Source organism: Equus caballus, chromosome 22, assembly GCF_041296265.1.
Source record: "Equus caballus isolate H_3958 breed thoroughbred chromosome 22, TB-T2T, whole genome shotgun sequence".
Classification (NCBI taxonomy): Eukaryota; Metazoa; Chordata; class Mammalia; order Perissodactyla; family Equidae; genus Equus; species Equus caballus.
Window position 1 is genome coordinate 37,353,733 of NC_091705.1, and position 19,129 is coordinate 37,372,861.

Below are 19,129 nucleotides of genomic sequence, written 5' to 3' on the forward strand. Positions count from 1 at the left end.
TGCATGAGTTGGCAGTAAATTAAAACATTTAAGACACCGTCCGGGCAGGACAAAATGTGTCTGAAGGGTACAGGCAGCCTCCAGATGCAAATTCTGGGTCAACCATAGGATCAGCAAACGGGCTCCCTTGTGTCTAGGGGGCTGTGGACACAAATTCCCAGTCCTTGTGGAAGGTGCCATAATAACAACCTTCTCCCTCCCGCCCTTGACAGTGAGATCTTCAACACCACAGGTGCATGGGGGCTGCCGGGAGCTCCCGGGACGGGGCAGGTGGGGGGCGCCTGGGTGCTGGTTCAGGACCTGGCACTCACCCTCTCTCCACCAGGAAGGAGTCCCGCCAGACCCTCATCTTCTTTTTCAAGTGAAACCTGGAAAAAAAGCACACTTCCATCTCCTTGTCAGTGGCGGGGGGGCGGGGGGGGGGAGAGGGGGGCCTCACACATTCCCGCCTCCCTTTCCCAGAAGCAGGGAGGGTGCCCAGAGCCAGCCCGGGTTCACCATCGGCACAGACCCTGGGGTCCTGGGACAGCGGGGGTGAGTGGGCCCAGCTGGGAACTGGGGAAGCTTTGATGCCCCTGCCCTGCCCCCCAGCAGAGCTGCCTCCCGCCCAGAGACTTGGGTCTGAAGGCACATGGGGCAGAAGCTGCTCGAAGTGGCACACAGTTGTGTGTGTGGGTCACAGTGTAAGCCCTACAACCCCCCGCGTTGGAAAGGATCGCTTCCTCTTTAGTTCGGCACCAGATGAAGTGGTCGGCCCGGCTCCAGGTTAATGATGTTGTGTTTTGGGGGGTTTTTCCTTTGATCCTTTATAGTTGGATTTGTGTGATTTCAGTTGTGCATTTCATGCAGTTTTCGCTCTAGCATGTCCATTTCCCAGAGGGGGCTCGGGCTGAGAGAGGAAGCTCCATCCGGGCCCTGACTCCCAGGTGTCCTGGCTCCCAACCCAGGGCCCCTCTGCCCCGAAACATGCCCATTTTATGCTCTTACAGCTCATAAAACCTCACAGTTGGAGGAGGCAGCTCCACGGAGGCGGTGCCCCTACAGGGCAGCCCGACGTGGACGGACAGCGCCCCCCCGGGACCCTCCGAGCAGCAGGACACGCCTCAGGCTGGGAGCCCGTGGGCAGTCACAGGGCCGGCCACCAGATGGCGCTGCCGCTGCGTCCCCACCAGACGCCGCTCGCCTCCTGCCCGTCCCTTCTCTCCATCACTGTTCCCTGTCCTGCCTCCAGGACACCTAGAACAGGTTCCCGTCTCCCCGTCTGGCATTAAAGGCACAGAGTGTGCGACCAAGAGCACAGCCTCTCCTCCAGAGTCTGAAGGCCCGGAGTCGGGTCCAGACTTGCTGAGCGACCTCCGAGTGGCTCGATGTCTCTGGGATTCAATTTCCACACTGGTCAAATGGGGTCACATAATGCCCACCTCGCTGGGCTACTCTGAAGATGAAATGAGAGGATCCCCCACACAGTCCTCAGAACAAGGCCTGGCACTCCGCAAGGGCTTGGGGTTACATCCTGTTGTGGTTATTTCAAGTTTTGCCCAATTTTAGCTCTGAGAGGGTCCTCAGCTGGTCACCTTGGCCATATTCCAGATGGGAAGACGGGACCTTGGAGAGGGGACTCCTCTCCCTCGGCAGGTAAGTGGTCCGGATGGGGGGACCCTAGAACTCCAGCTGCTGACCCTCAGAGATGCCCTCCTCAGACCCACATGGTTTGGCCATGAGCTCACGCAGGCAGGGAGCCGGCGCCCCTCCCCCAGCACCCACCCCTCCCCCAGCACCCACCCCTCCCCCTCACCGATTCACGGGCCGCTCCGTGTCCAGCAGCTTGAGGATGGATTTCCCGTCCATATCCGCGGGGATGTCCAGACCTGCGATGTCCAGGATGGTGGGGGCCAGGTCGATATTGAGCACGATGTGGGGATTCCTGGGGGAGGCAGGAGGCCAGGGACTCAGCCACCTGAGCAGGGTGCCCCAGCCTGGGAGAGGAGCGGCTGGAGGGATGGAGGTGGCCAGAGGCCAGCGCTGCCCACAAGATGCGGAAGCTGCGACCCTGTCACTCCTGCACCTCAGCCCTCAACACCCTGCTGTGGCCCGCTCCCCACCTCCACCTCTGTGCCCTCCAGGCTCACCACGGGGTGCTGGGGTTCACAGGCCCCTGGCCTCTCTGTGGCTGTTTCTTCTGCCAAGAATGCCCTCCTTGCCCCCCACGACCCGAAAAAAGGACACCCACCTTTAAGAGTCACTCTAAACCCTGGACCTACCCCCGACCCTTCTCGGAACCTCTGAGGTAAACACTGGCCCCCTTACTGTTCCTAGATAGCCCAGGCACAGTCTGGCCTCAGGGCCTTTGCCCTTGCTGTCCCCTCTCCAGAAGGTTCTTCCTCCAGACACCAGCATGGCGCTCTCCCTCACCTGCTTTGGTTCTTTGCTCAGCAATGACCAAGGAGGCCTGTGATGGACTCTAAGTGGCCCTGTGACCACTGCCCTCTGGGGTTCACTCTTTTGTGTCAGCCCCTCCCGCAAGGTTGGCCGAACCAACAGAACATGGCAAAGGCGATGGGCTGTCCCCCGTGGTTACGTCACATGATGCATAACGCTGTCTGCTAGCCATCTGTCCCTTGTCCGTTTCTCCCCTGGCTGGCTCTGAGCAAGCTGCCATGCATCCACTGGGCTCTTGGGAGGCAGGCTGTGTGAGCGAGTCCTCTGTTTGCCCCTGAACCACCCCGTGAGCGGGCAGCGGGGCCCTCCGCCGTTGAGCCTCCAGATGAGACAGCGGCCCTGGCTGGCACCTTGCTGTCGGGCTGAGTGGAGGACGAAGCTAAGCTGGGCCCAGGTGCTGACCTGCAGAAACTGGGTGATGATACGTGTGTGTTGTTCCCAGGTGCTAAGTTTGTATGGCTTTGTTATGTGGCACAGATCACGGACACAAGCTCCTTCCTGAGGACTGTATCCCCTTGTCCTGCTCCCACCCCCTCCCTGCTGTATCCTGCACCTGAAACCTCATCACCCTCCCATTCACTACATATTTTATTCATTTATCTGGTTTATTGTCTATTCCCCAATCAGAATCTAATTGGAAGGCAAGTAGATTTTGTCTGTCTTGTTCCCTTCTGTATCCCAGGTGCTCCTACACTTAGAGCATTCAGTGGGTACTCAATAAGCGTCAGCTAAGTGAATTTTGTTATTTATCTCCACCACACATCTGTCACTTATCCTGTCTCCGGTTTCCCCCTGGTGGTGTTCCCAGCGTGGTGGTAAATGACTTGAGGGATGCGCTCAGCACAGGGCCTGGCACCTGTGGAATGAATGATGGCTGCATGGACACACTCTCCATCAAGGTGGCTCAGTGCCCCGCCGCCCCGCCATGAGTTCCCTGGGGCTGAGGGGCAGGGCCTGGGGCCTAGGGTTCCAGTCCTCCTTGAGCCCCTCCCTCCCCCAGCCCAGCACCTTGTAAACACTGGACAGGTAGCCAAGCATCCTGGGGGGTTTGGGGGGGGGAGGCTGGGGAAGGTGGGTGAAGCTGCACTGTGGGGGGTTTAAAGGCCAGTGTGAGGTGAGACTAGTTAATGTGGCAGATGGAGGGAGCCGGAGAAGCTGCTGGACGAGGGGGCGTTACAGCAAATGTTAGTGACCAGCAGTTGGGGTGACCTGAGGTTGTCCGGTGGTCCTGCTCCCCCCAGGTTGGGTGGGATGGACAGGATTTCTTTTCCCACCCAGCATCCAGCCTGGCTTGGTGGGGACAGCTTCCAGTTCTGGAGGAACCACCCAGCCTCATTCAGATTCCACCATGCGGTGTACTCAGCCTGGTCACTCAAGGTTTTCTATCAATGCTGGCTACAGTGATTGGTTCGGGGATGGAAACAGCCAAGTCAGGCTAGTGAGAGTCAGACTCAGGCTTCTGTTCAGACCACTGTTTGGTTTCCTAAGCTGAATGTCTTAAAGTCTGGAGCTGGGATTCTGCCACCACGAGAGAAAAGCCTGCCTAAGAGTGAAGCCAATTCAGAGGAAGCAGGGCCAAGAGATAGAAAACGAGTTTCCTGATGTCATAGTGTGACTGCTGGATCCAGCCATGCCTGAAGCCAGATAGCCTTGGACTTTCCACTTACTTTGGCTACTGTATTCCTTTTACTCTGTTTTATTTGCTTTCTCTGGCTTGAGGGTCTTTTCTGCTTGCAACCACATGAGTCCTGGCTGACAGATGTTGTGTATGTCTTCAGCTCCAAACCTGACTTTAGCCCTCTCTTTCTCTTATCCATGTGGGGCGTGGTTTTGGGTCCTATGAACCAGATCACTGACTCCGAGGCTGACCAAACCCACAATGTCAGTGCTTGTAGAGCCCTCAGTGGGTCAAATTCTTTCTATGCACAGGAGCAGTTCGAGGTTTGAGAGAGGCAGCATTGGCTGGCCGGTGGGACCATAGACAGCCTGGCTTCAAATCCCAGCTCCTTCTCTTACATGCCTGTGACCTCAGGGAACTTAGCCTCTTGGTGCCTCAGTTTCCCCAGGTATAAAACAGGGATATAAAAGCATCTACCCCATAGGGTGATTGTGATGCTTATGTGACTGACATGGACGTGAGTGCTTGCACCTGGGCCTGAAGAGCAAGCACTATCAAGCGTGAGCTATTATTATCATCGCTACTACTACAGGTGGGGACCCTGCGGTCCCACGACAGGCAGTGGTTTGATGAGGTGGGCAGGGAGAGTGATAAGGCTGGGCTTGATCTCACACAGCCTGCCTCCCGCAATTGTCACCGGGTGTCCAAGGCAGCGGGGACATCTCACTTGGTTCCCACACCGCCCTGCCAATGCCCCTGCGGGAGCAATTCTGCAGCAAACCTGTCAACGCCCACGCGTGTCCTGCGGCCCCTGAGCTCGGGGCTCAGAGGGAAGTCAGACCACAGAGGCGCCTTCCCAGCAATGGATCCGCATTTCAGTAAACCCTTTGAGGTGGTCTCCTAGCATCCCGGCTGACGCGAGGACGCTGCTGCCACGAGGACCACTTTTCTCCCTCTCCCTGCCCCAGACGTGGCATTTTCCTACCAGAACGTGTCATCTCAAAGGTTGACCCAAGGAGAACGCTGGCTGAGGGCCACATGGTCCTCAAGAAGGATGGGAGGGGAGCCTGTCTCCCTTTGTGCTGTGGCCCCAGCTGGCTCAGCTGATCACAGCTGGGCTCCTCCCTGACGAGCCCTGGACCCTAGGATGGCGGAGGCCATACAGAAAGGGAGGCGGCATGCCCACCTGCCGGCGGGGACACGCGTGCAGCCCGGCTCCCTGATTCCCTGGCACACGGCCCACGACAAACGACCTGTATTCACAGGCACCAATGGCTCCTGGCATCTCCCTCCCCAACGGAGGGGTATAAAATGCATCAGCGTCCACGCCGGGTGACGGAATCACCGTTGCACTTGGCACCGAGGTTCGTCCACCTTCCCCGACCCTGTGCCGCCCGGGGGAGTGGCTCGGGGCCGCACGGCCCCATCTGGTGCCAGCGGAGCCTGCTGGCCTCCCTGGGGCTTTGGGGCACTGGGGGGGAGGGTGTGCAACACACTTACAGAGAGCCAGCCTCCACGTTGGGGCCCCTCACGTAGAACGGGACCCTGATGTCAAACTCGTACGGCATGGACTTCCCCTTGACCAGGCCGAACTGGCCGATGTGGTAGCCGTGGTCGGCGGTGTACACGATGTAGGTGTTGTCCAGCTCGCCCGTCTCCACCAGCATGTTGTAGATCTGAAACACAGGCGAGGAGGTGAGGGCGCGGGCCAGGCACACCGGGCGCCCCCAAGGCTGTCGTGGGGCTTGAGGTCTCAGGCCTGTCCCTCCGCTGCGTCAAGTGTCTGCTCGGCCTCTCAGCGGGGCCCCTGGGCTGTCCTATTTATCACTGTGGCCTCCCCACCTGCTGCCACCTCCCGGCCCTTCCCTCTTCCTCACAGCGCTCCTGCCTCCCATCTCTCCTACTCATCTGTGGACTGTCAGTCCGCCTGCATCAAAGTGTGAGCCCATCACGGCGGGGACTGGTGTCCTTTCGTTCTCTGCCGTGTCCCGTGCACTGGCACTCAACACTCAACAAATGCTCTTGAATGAACGATGAATGAATGAACGAAGTTAGCCTGTGGCCCTGGCAGGAGTTTGTCCCCTACAGGGGTGCCGTCCAGCAGAACTTCCTGCCACACCGGCATGTTAATATCTGTGCTGTCCAATTCGGTGGCTGCTAGCCAACGCTGAACACTTGAAACGTGGCCAGTGCGACTGAGGAGCTGAATTTTAAATTTTACTGCATTTTCATTGATTTAAATGTAAACAGCCCTGGATAAATAAAATATATGATATATATCCATGCAATGGAATATTTTTTGGCAATAAAAAGAAATGAAGTTGCGACACCTGGAGCACCTGGATGAACCTTGAAACCATCATGCTGAGTGAAGGAAGCCAGCCACAGAGGCCACATATTGCCTGGTTCCATTTATAGGAAATGTCCGGAACAGGCACATCCACACAGACACAAAGTAGATTAGTGGCTGCCGAAGGCTGAGGGGTGAGGGAGATTTAGGGGTGATGGCTAAGGACTGCGGGGTTTCTTTTTGGGGTAATGAAATGTCCTAAAACCGATTGTGGCGATGACCAACAACTCTGTGAATATATCGAAACCACTAAATTGTACACTTCAATTGGGTGAATTGTATGGCATGTGAATTACGTCTCAATAAGGCTGGCTGTTAAAAAATGTCAATGGCCACATATGGCGACTGTATCGAACAGAACAGACCAGAAGATAAGTGCCATAAAGGCAGATGCTTCTCCAGCTGGTGACACCCGGGAAGAGGGCAAGGGGCAGGGAGACGCCGGGTCTATCAGGCTGTGGGGTCCCACTGACGCCCAGGACGTCAGTGGCAGGGCGGCCTACCGTCTCCATGGAGTCGTCCACGGACATGAGGGTCTGCAGACGCTTCCGCTGCAGCATGTTGGTGAACTCCATGTGGATGGGCTTCATGGGCCCCGTGTAGCGCATGATCCAGTGCTTGTCGGGGTTGGGCGCGTAGTTGTAGCTCGGCGTGCTGGCGGACACACACACACACACACACACACACACATGAAGGTCAGGCTGGGGGCGCCTGGGCCCAGCCCCCCACCCCATGCCTTGGGTGAGCAGCGCCCTGCGCTGGTCTGCAGCCCAGGCTGAAACGTCCTCCGTTTGGGAAAGCGGACGCTGGCACGTCAGGGGTCAGCATCTCTCCACGTTGGGGCGTGCACGTGGGAAGCCCGTGGCCGGTACAGCGTGACATGACCCGGGGCCACACAGTCAGAAAGTCCCTCCTGTTTCAGCTCTGTCAGCCCACCCCCCACCTTGAGGCCACGTCTGTCTGGCGAGTCTTTCATCAAGGCCTCTCTGGAATGCACTCGTCCCCCTTTTCAAAGAAGAGGAGAGGCTCCCGTCCAGAGCCTCCAGCAGGCCCAGGACCCAGCTCTCATCTTGCAGCACTGCATTTATTTTCCAGGCACCTCTGGTAGCTGGCAAGTGACAGTTACTGGGGTTAAGGGGTGACTGCAGAATATCCTTTCACAATATGGTTTTAAAAAAGGCTATTGATTAAAAAAGCAGGTAAATGATCGTTGTGCACGTACGGCCAAAATTGTGAGGCTGGCACCTGAATGTGTGCATGTGGGACATGTGTCCTTTCATTTAGTTGTCACAATTACCCTTCCTGTTTGGTTTAACCTCCCATTTCCTAAAGAGGAGACGGAGGCTCCGTGGTTCAGGGACCTACCCGCGGCCTCGCCGAGTGCTGGTGGAGACGCTGGACTCAGAGCCGCTGTGCTGACTGATGATAAACGAATGAAGCAATGATAACCTCTGACCTCTACCCAGCACCCACCATGCGCCAGGCACAGCTCAAGGGCTCACCTTCCATCATGTCTTTTAAGACAGCGGTCCTGGGAGCTGACGCCACTCTCATTCTCCTTGTGTGAGAAATGGGGAAACTGAGGCCCAGTGAGGGGACCAGAGCTGGGGTCTGACTCCAGGAGAGGATGCGGCCGCCCACCGCCATACTGACAGCACCTCCCTGACCCGGGCCTGTCTGAAGATGCCCCCTACCCGTAAGCGCTCGGGTAAAACTTTGGCCAAGATACTCCTGCTAGAGGATCAAGCCGCAAAAACACACAGGTTAATTCAGTTCCAGGCCTCAGAAGTTTCCAGATGCTTCCAGTCATATATTCCTCTGTCCCAGACTAGGAGCACCTGTCACCTGAGCTCATGCTGGGCCCCAGGATCTGAGCTATGGCGAACCCCATCAATGTGCAGAGTACCCTGGGGGATACACCATGGATGGGGAGCGCTCTGTTTAAAACCCCACAAACCACGGGCATTGCTCATGCTGGGTCTGATGGTCCTGGGGGGCCAGGTTCCCCTACATCTGACCTCCTGCCTGGGTCACAGCTGAAAGGAAAGGTCTAGTTCCCACTGCTTGAGACAAAAGCCTTTTCAAAATGGCTATTGGGGGCAAGGGGCTGTGGGGAGCGAGGGGAGGGCCAACAGGCCTTGTCGGAGCCTCTGAAACCCCACCCCTTGGCCAAGCCCCATCAGGATGCTCACGGCCCACCTTCCTTCTGGGCTTTGCTCTCCGCCCGGGCATGGCCTCCTTTGACTCCGAGCAGGGGCCTGACCCGCGGGTAGAACATTGCCAGGAACCAGCCCCGCGCCCCCCACCCGCCCCCACCGGGCCGGATCCAGGATGCCGCTTTGAGCCAGGGGCCCTGATCTCGCAGGTTCTCTGAGGCTGGAGGCGCGGGTAGGGTCAGCGGCGTGAGACCGGGAGCCCCTCCCGAGAGGCCGCCGGGACAGGGGCTCCGTGCCGCCTGCACGAGGCCAGGCTCCTCCGGGGAGGCTGTCATACTTCCATGGGTGCCCTGCTGCCTGCTCCCCAAGAGTGGGTGCCCTCAGCTCCTCAAACGTCCCAGGGACACCCAGGGTGCTCGGCCGGCCCCAAGGAACACACGCCCCTCCTGGCAGCGAGGGAGGCCGGGCCGCGGGGGCCCGGATACCTGCCATCCCAAGGCTGTCAAGATGGCCTGGTCCCGAGGGTGTAAAAGGAGAGCCCTGGACCCACGATGAGATGCCACCCCTCAAAGGGAGCTCTGGAGCTGTGGGGGGGCATCTGTGTGCGTGTATCTCTGTGTATGTAAGTGTGTCTGTGTGGTGTCTGTGTATCTGTGCATACGTCTGTCTGTGCTTGTGCCTGTGTTTATCTTTATGTGTGTGTGTCTGTGAACATCGTGTGTCTTTGTGTCTGCGTGTTTGTGTGTCTGTTTCTGTGTATGTGTATTTGTGTGCATGTGTGTCTGTGTCTATGTGTCTCTATCTGTATATATGTCTATCTTTGTCTGTGGGTTTGTGTATACACTTGTGTGTGCATTTGTGTATGTGTGTCTATATCCGTGCATGTGTTTGTGTGTATTTCTTTGTGTCTTTGTGTATGTTTGGGTCTGTACCTGTGTGTGTATCTCTTTGTGTCTTTGCGTGTGTTTGGGTCTGTACCTGTGTGTGTATCTCTTTGTGTGTTTGGGTCTGTATCTGCATATCTCTTTGTGTCTTTGCGTGTGTTTGGGTCTGTATCTTTGTGTCTGTGTGTGTGTGCATGTGTGTCTGCAGTGGGGGTGGGAGGATGGGCCCTGGGCAGTGGCATGGGTGGAAGGGGGACCACACCGCATCAAGCAGCATTGGTCAGAACCCACGAAGCTCGCCCCAAGAACAGGGTCCACCTTGATGGGGTGAGAGTCTCAGAGACTCCTGATGGAAAGCTCTGGAACTCCGACCCCACAGGGAGAGCTCTGTCTCTTCCTCATGCCTCCTTGACTGTCATAATTAAACGTCTTGGCTGCAGAACTTTCTGGGTGTTGGTTTTGTTTTGGAAATGATTATACCCCTGAGAGGAGAGAGCCTTCACACCCGCCCCCAACAAGGCGAGGGGTTCTCTGGGTAAGTGACAGCGCTGCTCGGCTCAATTTCTGTAATTTTCACTTCAAAGGGGAAATAAAGGAGCAGACAGGCTGAACCATCTCATCGTGAAACTCCAGGGCGGGGTCGGGGTGTCAGCACCCCTTCTAGAGGAGAAGCCGCAGAAGCCGCAGAAGCCGCGCCCACGCCCACGCCCCCCGCCCCGCGGCTCCTCCCTCAGGTGGGATGCGCTGTCCCGCGCCCCTCCCGCAAAGGTGAGCCGTCCGGGGGGCTGGCATCGGGGCGGGGCGGGGCTGGGGGCAGGACCGCGGGGTGCAGGGCCCCGGGGATGGGGTTCATCAGCTCCCGTCAGACCCTCCTCCCTGAGGGCAGGGGTCGGAAGGTTAACACACTGTCTGGTCCTCGCGGAGCCACTCTGGGCGCCGTCAGAAAGTCATCACAGTGAGGGGCCGAGCAGGGCCATGCATTCTGATGTGATGAAAATTAGACGCCCGGAATATTCAGGCCGCCTCCAAATTGCCCTGTCCTTGTCGCCCCAATGTCACAGCAAGGCTGCGGAGTGTCGCTGCTGAGTGGGAGGTGGTCTGAGGCAGAGGAGAGCAGGAGAACTTTCCAGAAAGATTTACTGGCCAGTTGGAGGGAGGAGGACTGGAGGGGTGGACAGAGAGATGGGGGTGTGAGTGGGGGTGGGATTTGAGTCCTGGCTCAGCCATTTACCAGCTGGGCGACCTTAGGGAAGTTACCTCACCTCTCTGTGCCTCAGTTTCCTCATCTGTAAAACGAGAACACCAAGTGTGACGGGCAGCTCCGAGAGAGCCTTCCATGGCCCCTACTTCCTGGTGTTCACACGTGTGTAGCCCCCTCCCACCCAGCAGGAGCACCGGTCTGTGTGGCCAAAAGAAGACGGCAGAGGGATGGTAAGCTGCTTCCAGATTAGGCTGCAGAAGACTCGGGCTTCCACCTCGGACTCTCCATCCATCCCCTCCCACACCCATCTCTCTCTCTGTCTCCGTCTCTGTCTCTCTCTCGGACCATTTGCACTGGAGGCAGCCAGCTACCGTGCTGTGAGGATGCTCAGGCAGCTGTGGGGGGGCTGGCCTGCTGAGAAGCAGCCCCAGGGGAGAGCCCCAGGCGGGCCTGACGCCCTGTTTACAACCTCAGGAGACCTGAGCCAGAAGCCCCCAGACAGGCCTGATGCACAGACATTGCGAGATAACCGTGTGTGTCGTTTTAAGCTGCTAGATTTCGGGGTGACCTGTTCCGCGGCAATAGATAACTAACGCATCAAGGGTCGCCGTGAAGATTCAGGGATCTGGTGTGTGTAAAGGTCTTGGCCCAGAGCCTGCCACATGGTCGACAGCTCAATGAAGGCTGGCGAATATATGAGCAGTCTGATGAAGCTACGGACCCCTTCTCAAAATAATGTTTTTAAGTGTATAAAATAAAATGCATAGGATTACCAAGGAAACCTCTTGTGCTGAAATGCAGTGCCATCCACAGACCTCTCGGTGGGAGGAGGTGGGCCCCAAGTTAAAAACTCTTGTTGCCTGTCTGGCCTGTCAGCCAGCCCGGCTGGCCTTGGGTCCCGGTTTCCCCTGATGAGCAGTGTGCTCCTGGCTCTCGAACCCGGGAGGACTAGAGAGCAACCGCAGCTCTGTCGCTGTTGTTACGTTACGTGGCCGAAGCCTGACCCCCCACCTTCATGCCAACCAGCGGCTCTGCGGGCAGGGCGCGAAGCTTACATGTGCTGGGACGCATTGGGGAAGAGGCGTGAGTACTGGGGGGCCGAGTCCTCGGGGCCGTGGGGGGCCGCGTGGCTGATGACCATCAGGACGGGCCGGTGCGGGTACATCTTCTTGGACGTGCGGAAGAAGCTCACGCTGTCGTTGGTGATGAGGTCTGTCAGGTAGTCCTGGGGTGGGAGAGACAGGAGAATGCGTGAGGAGGAGCCAAGCCTTCCTACTGAGCGCCTACTGCCTGCCAGGCACGGGGCCGGGCATCGGGGACACAGCAGTGACCAAAATAGACAATCCCTGCCCTCATGGAGCCAATGGTCTAGGGAGCAGAGGGGCAATAAATCAGCAAGCAAAATATACAGACTGTCAAACGGTGCTGCATACAACGGAGAAAAATGAGCAGAGAAAGGGTTAAGGAGGACAGGAGAGGAATTGCAGTTTGTCATCCATTCGTGATATTAAAATAGTAACAGCTAACACTGTTGAGTGCTTATGGTGTGCAGGAACTGTCCTGTGCCCATGTGATAGCTCATTCAATTCTTACATAACTGGAGAAAGTAGGGGGGATGATAATCTCTGTTTTCCAAAACAGTAAGTTAAGGCACAGAGACGTTAACAGAATCGCCCAGTGTCACACAGCTGGTAAATGTTGTAGCCAGGCCTTCTGAGTCTTGGTTCTGAAGCCTGAAGTCTTCTCAAGGCTCTGGGGATGCCATCGAGCAGGGTGGGTACATCCCTGCACTCCAGGAGGGCCTGTGCTGGGGGCAGGAGTCGACGAACATGCAGACAAAGAACTAAGATAGTGACAAGGTGTGGCACATGAGGGCAGTAAGGCAAGATATGACAAAGAGTTACCGGGAGCTGGGGTGGAGGATGTACTTTAACTGGAGCAGTCAGGGAGGGCCTCTGTGAGGAGGCGACATTCGCACTGAGACCTGAGCGATGAGAGGGAGCTGGGCATGGGCAGCTCTATGGCACTGAGTCCACCCTCGGCTGCCTGCTGGAATCCTCAGGGGGCTTTGTGATGTGTGGGCCACTCCCAGAGACGCCGGTTTACCTGGTCTGTGTTTGCCCCAGGCATCGGACTTTTTAAAAGCTCCCCCAGGGAATTCCAGGCAGGGTTGAGAATCCCTGATCTGGGGGAAGAGTTCCAGGCAGAGGGAACAGCAAATGCAAGGGCTCCAAGGCAGGATTGGGCTTGCTGTGCGTTTGAGGAACACAAAGAAGGTGAATCATCAGCAAGGCAGGGACGATGGAAGGAGAAGCACAGAGGCATGCAGGTTCCTAAGAAATATGATGTTCCTTTTGTTATGGAAATTCAAAGTACGGCTCCAAGTAAACATTTGTTGCAAGATAATATGCACACGTGTATAGGTCGCCAGGGGCTGGGGGAGCGGGAATGGAGGGTTAATGTTTAATGGGTACAGAGTTCCAGTCTGGGAAGATGGGAAGAGGTCTCGAGATGGATGGTGGCGATGGCCGGGTGTCTCCGCTTAGATACTGGGCAGGAGGAGAGCAGACTGGGAGGAAAAGCCACGGGCAGACGTGGGCGGCTTTAAAAGCTCAGCTAAGAAGTTGAGATTTGCCTAAACTCTTCTTGAACTTGGTAAATCTTTAGCTGCTGATCTGTCTCGAAGGTAATGAGTTCTGGAACTTTACCCTCTGCCTCCTGGGAAGCACCTGTGTCCAAAATGATCCCTTTAAAAAAAAAGAGATTATTTTAGAGAAAAAAAGGTGAAGAAGTGGCTCCAGCTTCTACTCTGAAGGGAACAGTACGGCACACATACATACTGCTGGTGTCCCCGTGCATCTACACACACACCTTTAGGGACATGGACACACTCGACCTACACGCACGAGGACGGTCACTGCAGAGTGTTGATAGAGCAGAAACACATCACAGCGACCAGCGAGAGGGAGAGGACCAATGGACTGAAATCGCTTTCATGCTGTGCAGACATTCAAAGGGCAGGAGCTCTACCGTCGCTGAGGCGGAAGTTGTCCAGGACACACTGTTAAGGGAAAGGGCAGCTACAGAGTCAAACCCAGGGAGACTCTATCTTTTTGTGGAGAAGGGAGGGAGGCAGGGTGGAGCGGAGAAGCCAAACCACTAACTCCACAGGCGTTTGAGCACCAGAGAAGGATCCAGAAGGACAGATATCAAAGTGCTAATTGAGGACGGGGATACGGGGAGAGAAGGCGGGAAGGTCACCTGCTGCTTTACGTGCTTTTCCTTGAATACTTTTTATGATTAATTTTGGGAGTAAAAAGGGTTTTTTAAGGGGGCTGTGTAGAACCTATCACATAAGAATAATATTATATCTCATGTAAATCGAAGAGCTGCTGCTGTAGCTGTGGCCTAAAGGTGTTAGAAAGGCTCTTAAAACGACGGCGGTAACTGACGGGGGATCTAAAAATGGTGCAAAGCTCTCAGGTGCAGGGGAGGGGTCCGGAGCGGACAGGAGGTCAGCAGCCGTGTTCTAGGGGACAAAGCAGGACATGGCAGCGAGAACGCCGTGGGAGCCACCAGCTTACAAAGGGCTGCTGCTCTTCCCAATAAACCCGTCTCCACTCCTCGACTTTGGAACTACAGGCCCGTTTGGCCATGATTAAACTTGTTTTTTTTCAAAGCCACCCTTCACATCTATTCCCTGGAGAGGACATTCAAGGCGATGACACAGCAGTGCAAAAGAATAAATGACAGCTACACGGATGGATGTGGGCAAATCTTACAGACGTGACATGGGGCGAGAAAAGCTGGTCAGAGAGGGTATGTGGGATGCGACACCATTGATACAACGTCTAAAAACACACAGAACGATAGTACATGTTGTTCGAGGTGTCTGCATGTGGAATAAAAGAATAAAGGCACGTGTGGGAATGATAAACACCAAATTCAGGATACTGGCTACCTCCCAGAGAGGGGGCAGCAGGGACAGGAGGGGGACCGGGGAGGGAATGCAGGGGCGCCTGCAGTCTCTGTGATGCTGCGTGTTGGAAGCGTGTGTCGGGGATCACCGAGCCCGCCTCTCCAGGCTGGCGTGAGGGTTTCCAGGACTGAGACACAAAGCTCTTGACACGGTGCCCTGTGCCCTGCCAGTTCTCCGTAAGAGTCGACGAGTATCACGGCTGTTTGGGTGGCAGATTTTCTGTACGTCTAAGAGCCATCTGCCCTTCTGGGTCCTCCTCAAAGCCACTCCTCTGCTAAGCCTTTGCTGATCCCTGCTGGCTGTGTCCTGGCGTTGGCAATAACACCTGACACTCGTGCCTGTACTCCTCGCCCCCACTTCCATCCATGTGGATTGGGGGGGACCACACCACCCTGACTCCAGGCATGGGCAGCGAGGCTGGGCTGGCCAATGGGATCACGCCATCCCTCTGGCCACAGTACTTGAGCTGAGTCCAGGTGTCAGAGTGAGGGACGAGGGGGCCTGGGCCAGGGTGGTGATGGCATTGTCCAGTGGCGGCTTGGAGCAGACCTGATAGCTAAGAGGTGTCCTTGAGTAGACGTGTGGGTGCAGGAGAGGGGGCATCAGGCCCCCACTGCTGGTTTCTGGTTTGGGTGGAAGGTACAGAGATTGGGCTCCAGGGGAAAGAGAGCGCCTGGGTGAGGGCAGAGCGCTGAGCTCAGTTCTAGACCAGCCGCGCTGGGGGCCTGGGGTCAGCCATGAGGACAGAATTAGACACTCAGAGTCATTAACAGAAGGGTGAGATGGGTGGGAGGATCACCCAGGCTGAATGGTGAATTTTCCAGAACCCAGAAATGGGCTGATAGACTATGAAGGAGTCAGCCCTCTGCCTCCCTCCAGCCCTGGGCAGGGCCTGCTGCCCCATCCAAGGCGAGGTGGCACACCTGGGCCATCAGGAGCTAGGCTTTCCCCTGGCACACTCCTGGCCACACCCGGGCAGGTCGGTGGTGGTGTCAGGGTTCCGGGGACTTTGCTCCAGCCCGGAGCTTAGCAGCCACAGCTGGGAGACGGCCAGGGGTGAGGCTGCCCTGCCTGGTGCCGACAGGGTGCGCCCCCGCCGCCCTCTCCATCCTCACCTCCACTGGCTTCCTTTGATGAGTGAGCCAAGAGGGGCCGCGGTGCATCTGAGGAGGCTGCCAGCCTGTGGCTCTGAGCAAAAGCGCCCTTTTCCCCAAGGAGTCATTTGGCAACAGGATTTCTCGGGAGGGAACCGGGAGGGCATGTGGGGTGCAGGGTGTGGGTGTTCTTGGGGACCGGGGAGCTCGGGGACAGGGCTGGCACACGGCCTCCCCGCCATGCCTCTGGCTCGCCTTTGCCCCCGTTTCTGAGTTGCTGAAGCGATTACTCATGCGCTCAATTAAATGCCTGTGGCTGCCTGTTCCCAGGTGCCAGGCTCCTGTTAAGGGTCAGGGGAGTGGTCACGGGTCCCTGTCCCCACGGCACTCACGGTCCTGTGCAGCGCATGGAAGAGCACTGCCATGAGTGAGCTGAGAGGGAGGCAGGAGAACTGGGAGGGAGGGGACGACCTTGCTCACCTAGGACCCTCCAGCAGCCTCGGGGTGACGGGGGACAGAGCGACAAGAGGGGGCCGCGGCTGACGGGACGGGAAGCTCCTCTGCCCGTGTGGACCCAGGTGCTGGGAGAAACCCGTCCCGTCGCGTGGGTGCCACGGGGAGCTGCTCACACTTTCGCCCCCTAGAACCCGACTTTTCTGCCTCCTGTTTGAACTTGGGTGACATAAGCCAGGTCACCCCACATCTCACAGGGCATCTCCCCAAACTGGAGTCTCTGGGCTCCCAGGCCTAGTTAAATTTGCAGCTGGGGGAGCCCCATGTGGGCGCCATCGGGCTGCTGTCAGGCCGTGCCCAGAAACTAAGGGCTCTGCTCCCTGAGACCTGGGGGGCGCGGGGGGTGGGAGGCAAGGAGGGGAGGTTGACTCGAGCCCAGGGGGGGCCCCCAAGCCCACCTCTTGGTATTCTCTTCACTTGGCGAGTCAGCCTTGTGTAACAGAGGGTCTCCTTTCTGATCCATCGGCTTCCCGGGCATCAGGTTTGTCTAACGTTCGTTCCCGATCATGATGCTGAGCCTCACCCCAGGAGGTGTCTACACCAGTCTGTGTTTAAGAGATTCACCCCCCTTTAAGGAGCAATCATAGTTCATGAAGCAGAGTCAGAAACACTGGGTTCAAATTCCAGCTTCATCGCCTGCTAGCTGTGGGCGAAACACTCGTTTTTCTGCATCTAAAAATGGGCCCAACAACAGTCCCTTCTTCAGATGGTGATGGGACACTGGACAGGGACTCGCTAAGTGAAGAAAGCACGGAGCAGGGAGCCTGCACCGAGAGAACCACAGGGAACACTGGCCTCACTGCTGTCCAACGTTTGCCAAACTGACCTTCAGAGCAACTTTGAGAAGCAGACGCTGTACCCATTTTACAGATGCGGAAACTGAGCTCACTAGACCAACAAGCTCAGAGCTCCAGCTCAGGCCTTCATGTTTTTTGTCTGATCCATCTTTTTCCCCCACAAACAAACAAAACTATTAATGAGAGGAGTATACTGTGGTTCACACTGCGTGTCAACAAACCTTTTCTGTAAAGGGCCAGAGAGGAAATACCTGAGGCTTCCAGGCCAGACGGCTCAGTTACAACCACCCATCTCAGCCACTGTAGCGTGGAAGCAGCCGCTGTGTCAATGAGCGGGCACATCTGTGCTCCAATAAAACTTTGTGCACACTAAAACTTGAATTTCATGTTATTTTCACGTCATGAAAACTGCTCTTCTCCTGATTTTTTTTCAACTCGTTAGAAATGTAAAAACCATTCTAAGCTCAAGGGTTGTACAAGAATAGTGGGCGGGCAGGACTGGGCCCAAGGTTCACAGTTTAGAGAATAGATTTTTGAGGCAGATGGCCTGGGTTCCAACCCTGCTTTACCACTTCCTAGCTGTGTGGCCTAGCTTCTTAGCCTCTCTGTGCCTCAGTTTCCTCATCTGCCGGTTGGGAACAGTAACAGCATACACCTCACAGGCAGTGGTGGGAAATGCATGGCTCAATTCACGTAAAATGATTCCAACAGTGTCTGAAGCACCATCCGTCTAACTGAGTGTCAGTCATCGTTCCTCAAGAATCACACGCCTGCATCTCCTTGTGAAAATGAAAATGGGGGAAACAAAGCTGCAGTTCCTTTTGATTACCCCTCCCCCCGCTCCCAATCTCGGCCCTTCTGTCCCCTCCCAGGAAGTCTCTTTCTGGTGTTGCATATGTCAGAGCATTGCTTTATGCACCTTCTTACGTTCATTATACCGCACTGTGCATCTTCATTCATTCATCCAACATGCAGAGCAGTGACAAGACAGATGAACATTCCTGCCTTCGTGGGCCTGTATTCCAGTGGGAGGAGGCAGACAATTAACCAAGGAATCTGTGACAGACACAGGTCAGAGCATCAGTGGTGATCAGTGGACGGAGGGAGGCAGGGTGGTCCAGGAAGGTGGCATCTGAGCAGGGACCAGGACGAGTTCTGCAACCCACTCTTTCCACTCAGTCTTATGTCCTAAGCCATTCTGATGGCTTTAGAGGCAGACCCCCTTGTCTTTTTCCAGAATCCTCCAGGGGAAGGATGCTTCACGGTCATTTAGTCATTTCCTGCATTGGTGGGTTTCTTTGTTGGTTTCTTTCAAAAACAAACAAAGCTGCAACCAACAGCTCAGCCACGCCCCCTCCTGCACCGAGGGAAGTTTCTCCAGAACAGAGACAAGTGCCAATGCTGGGCCAGAGGGTAGACGCATGAGTGCACGGAGACCGCCATTCCTCAGAGCCTCCCCACCACCTGCGCCTCTTCTCCCACCCCACCTGGAAGCCCCTTTCCGTGACCCGACCCTAGGTCATTCCTGTCCCCCCACTGCCACCTGTTCTGCCTTCTCTGACCCTCTCCGCCGTCAATACTTGCTCTACGTCATTCTTTGCTCCATCACTGCCTCTCTTTCCACCCTGCCAGCAGGACCCCGTCTGTGGCACCTGCCCACCTCTGGGATTAGAGACTCGGGACAGAGTCCTCAGAGGGCCTTTCAAGGGGGGCTTTGGAAGGGCTGCCACTTCCTCCCCACCTGGGCCGCCCACCGAGGCCCCTGAGGCCAGCGAGGACGCTGCCCTGGGAGAGGCAACTTACCTCCCAGACTTCGGGGCCAGCGCACGGGCTCCTGGCTCTGCCTCGGCTGGAAACCCTGAGCTCACTCCTGCTCCCTCCCGATGGTGCGGCTCCCAATGTCCACTGCCACCCTCAGGACTTGAACTCTGGACCTGAGCCAGCTGACTCCAGAGGGGCCCCCCATCCCTCCGTTCCCAGGCCTCCAGTAACAGGTGGCCCAGGAATCCTACCACCTGTCACGGGGGCTCCTCTCATTCACAGGGGGAGATGTGTGTGTGGTGGAAATGGGGCCAAACAGCAGCCCTGCCACATCCCC

General features: G+C 56.6%; 1 protein-coding gene across 10 annotated transcripts in view; it reads right to left on the bottom strand.

The window, feature by feature from the left end:
• The window catches only part of SULF2 (sulfatase 2), a 128,095-nt gene that overhangs the window by 15,512 nt on the left and 93,454 nt on the right, over positions 1 to 19,129 (bottom strand). For all 10 annotated transcript variants that reach the window (XM_070246887.1, XM_070246883.1, XM_023626696.2 and 7 more), the window contains 5 exons: positions 11,704 to 11,873; positions 6,911 to 7,061; positions 5,558 to 5,733; positions 1,796 to 1,924; positions 312 to 368 (listed from right to left, as the gene is read on the bottom strand). In XM_070246887.1, the coding sequence (XP_070102988.1) occupies positions 312 to 368; positions 1,796 to 1,924; positions 5,558 to 5,733; positions 6,911 to 7,061; positions 11,704 to 11,873 (683 nt within the window). The remainder of the gene's footprint in view (positions 1 to 311; positions 369 to 1,795; positions 1,925 to 5,557; positions 5,734 to 6,910; positions 7,062 to 11,703; positions 11,874 to 19,129) is intronic.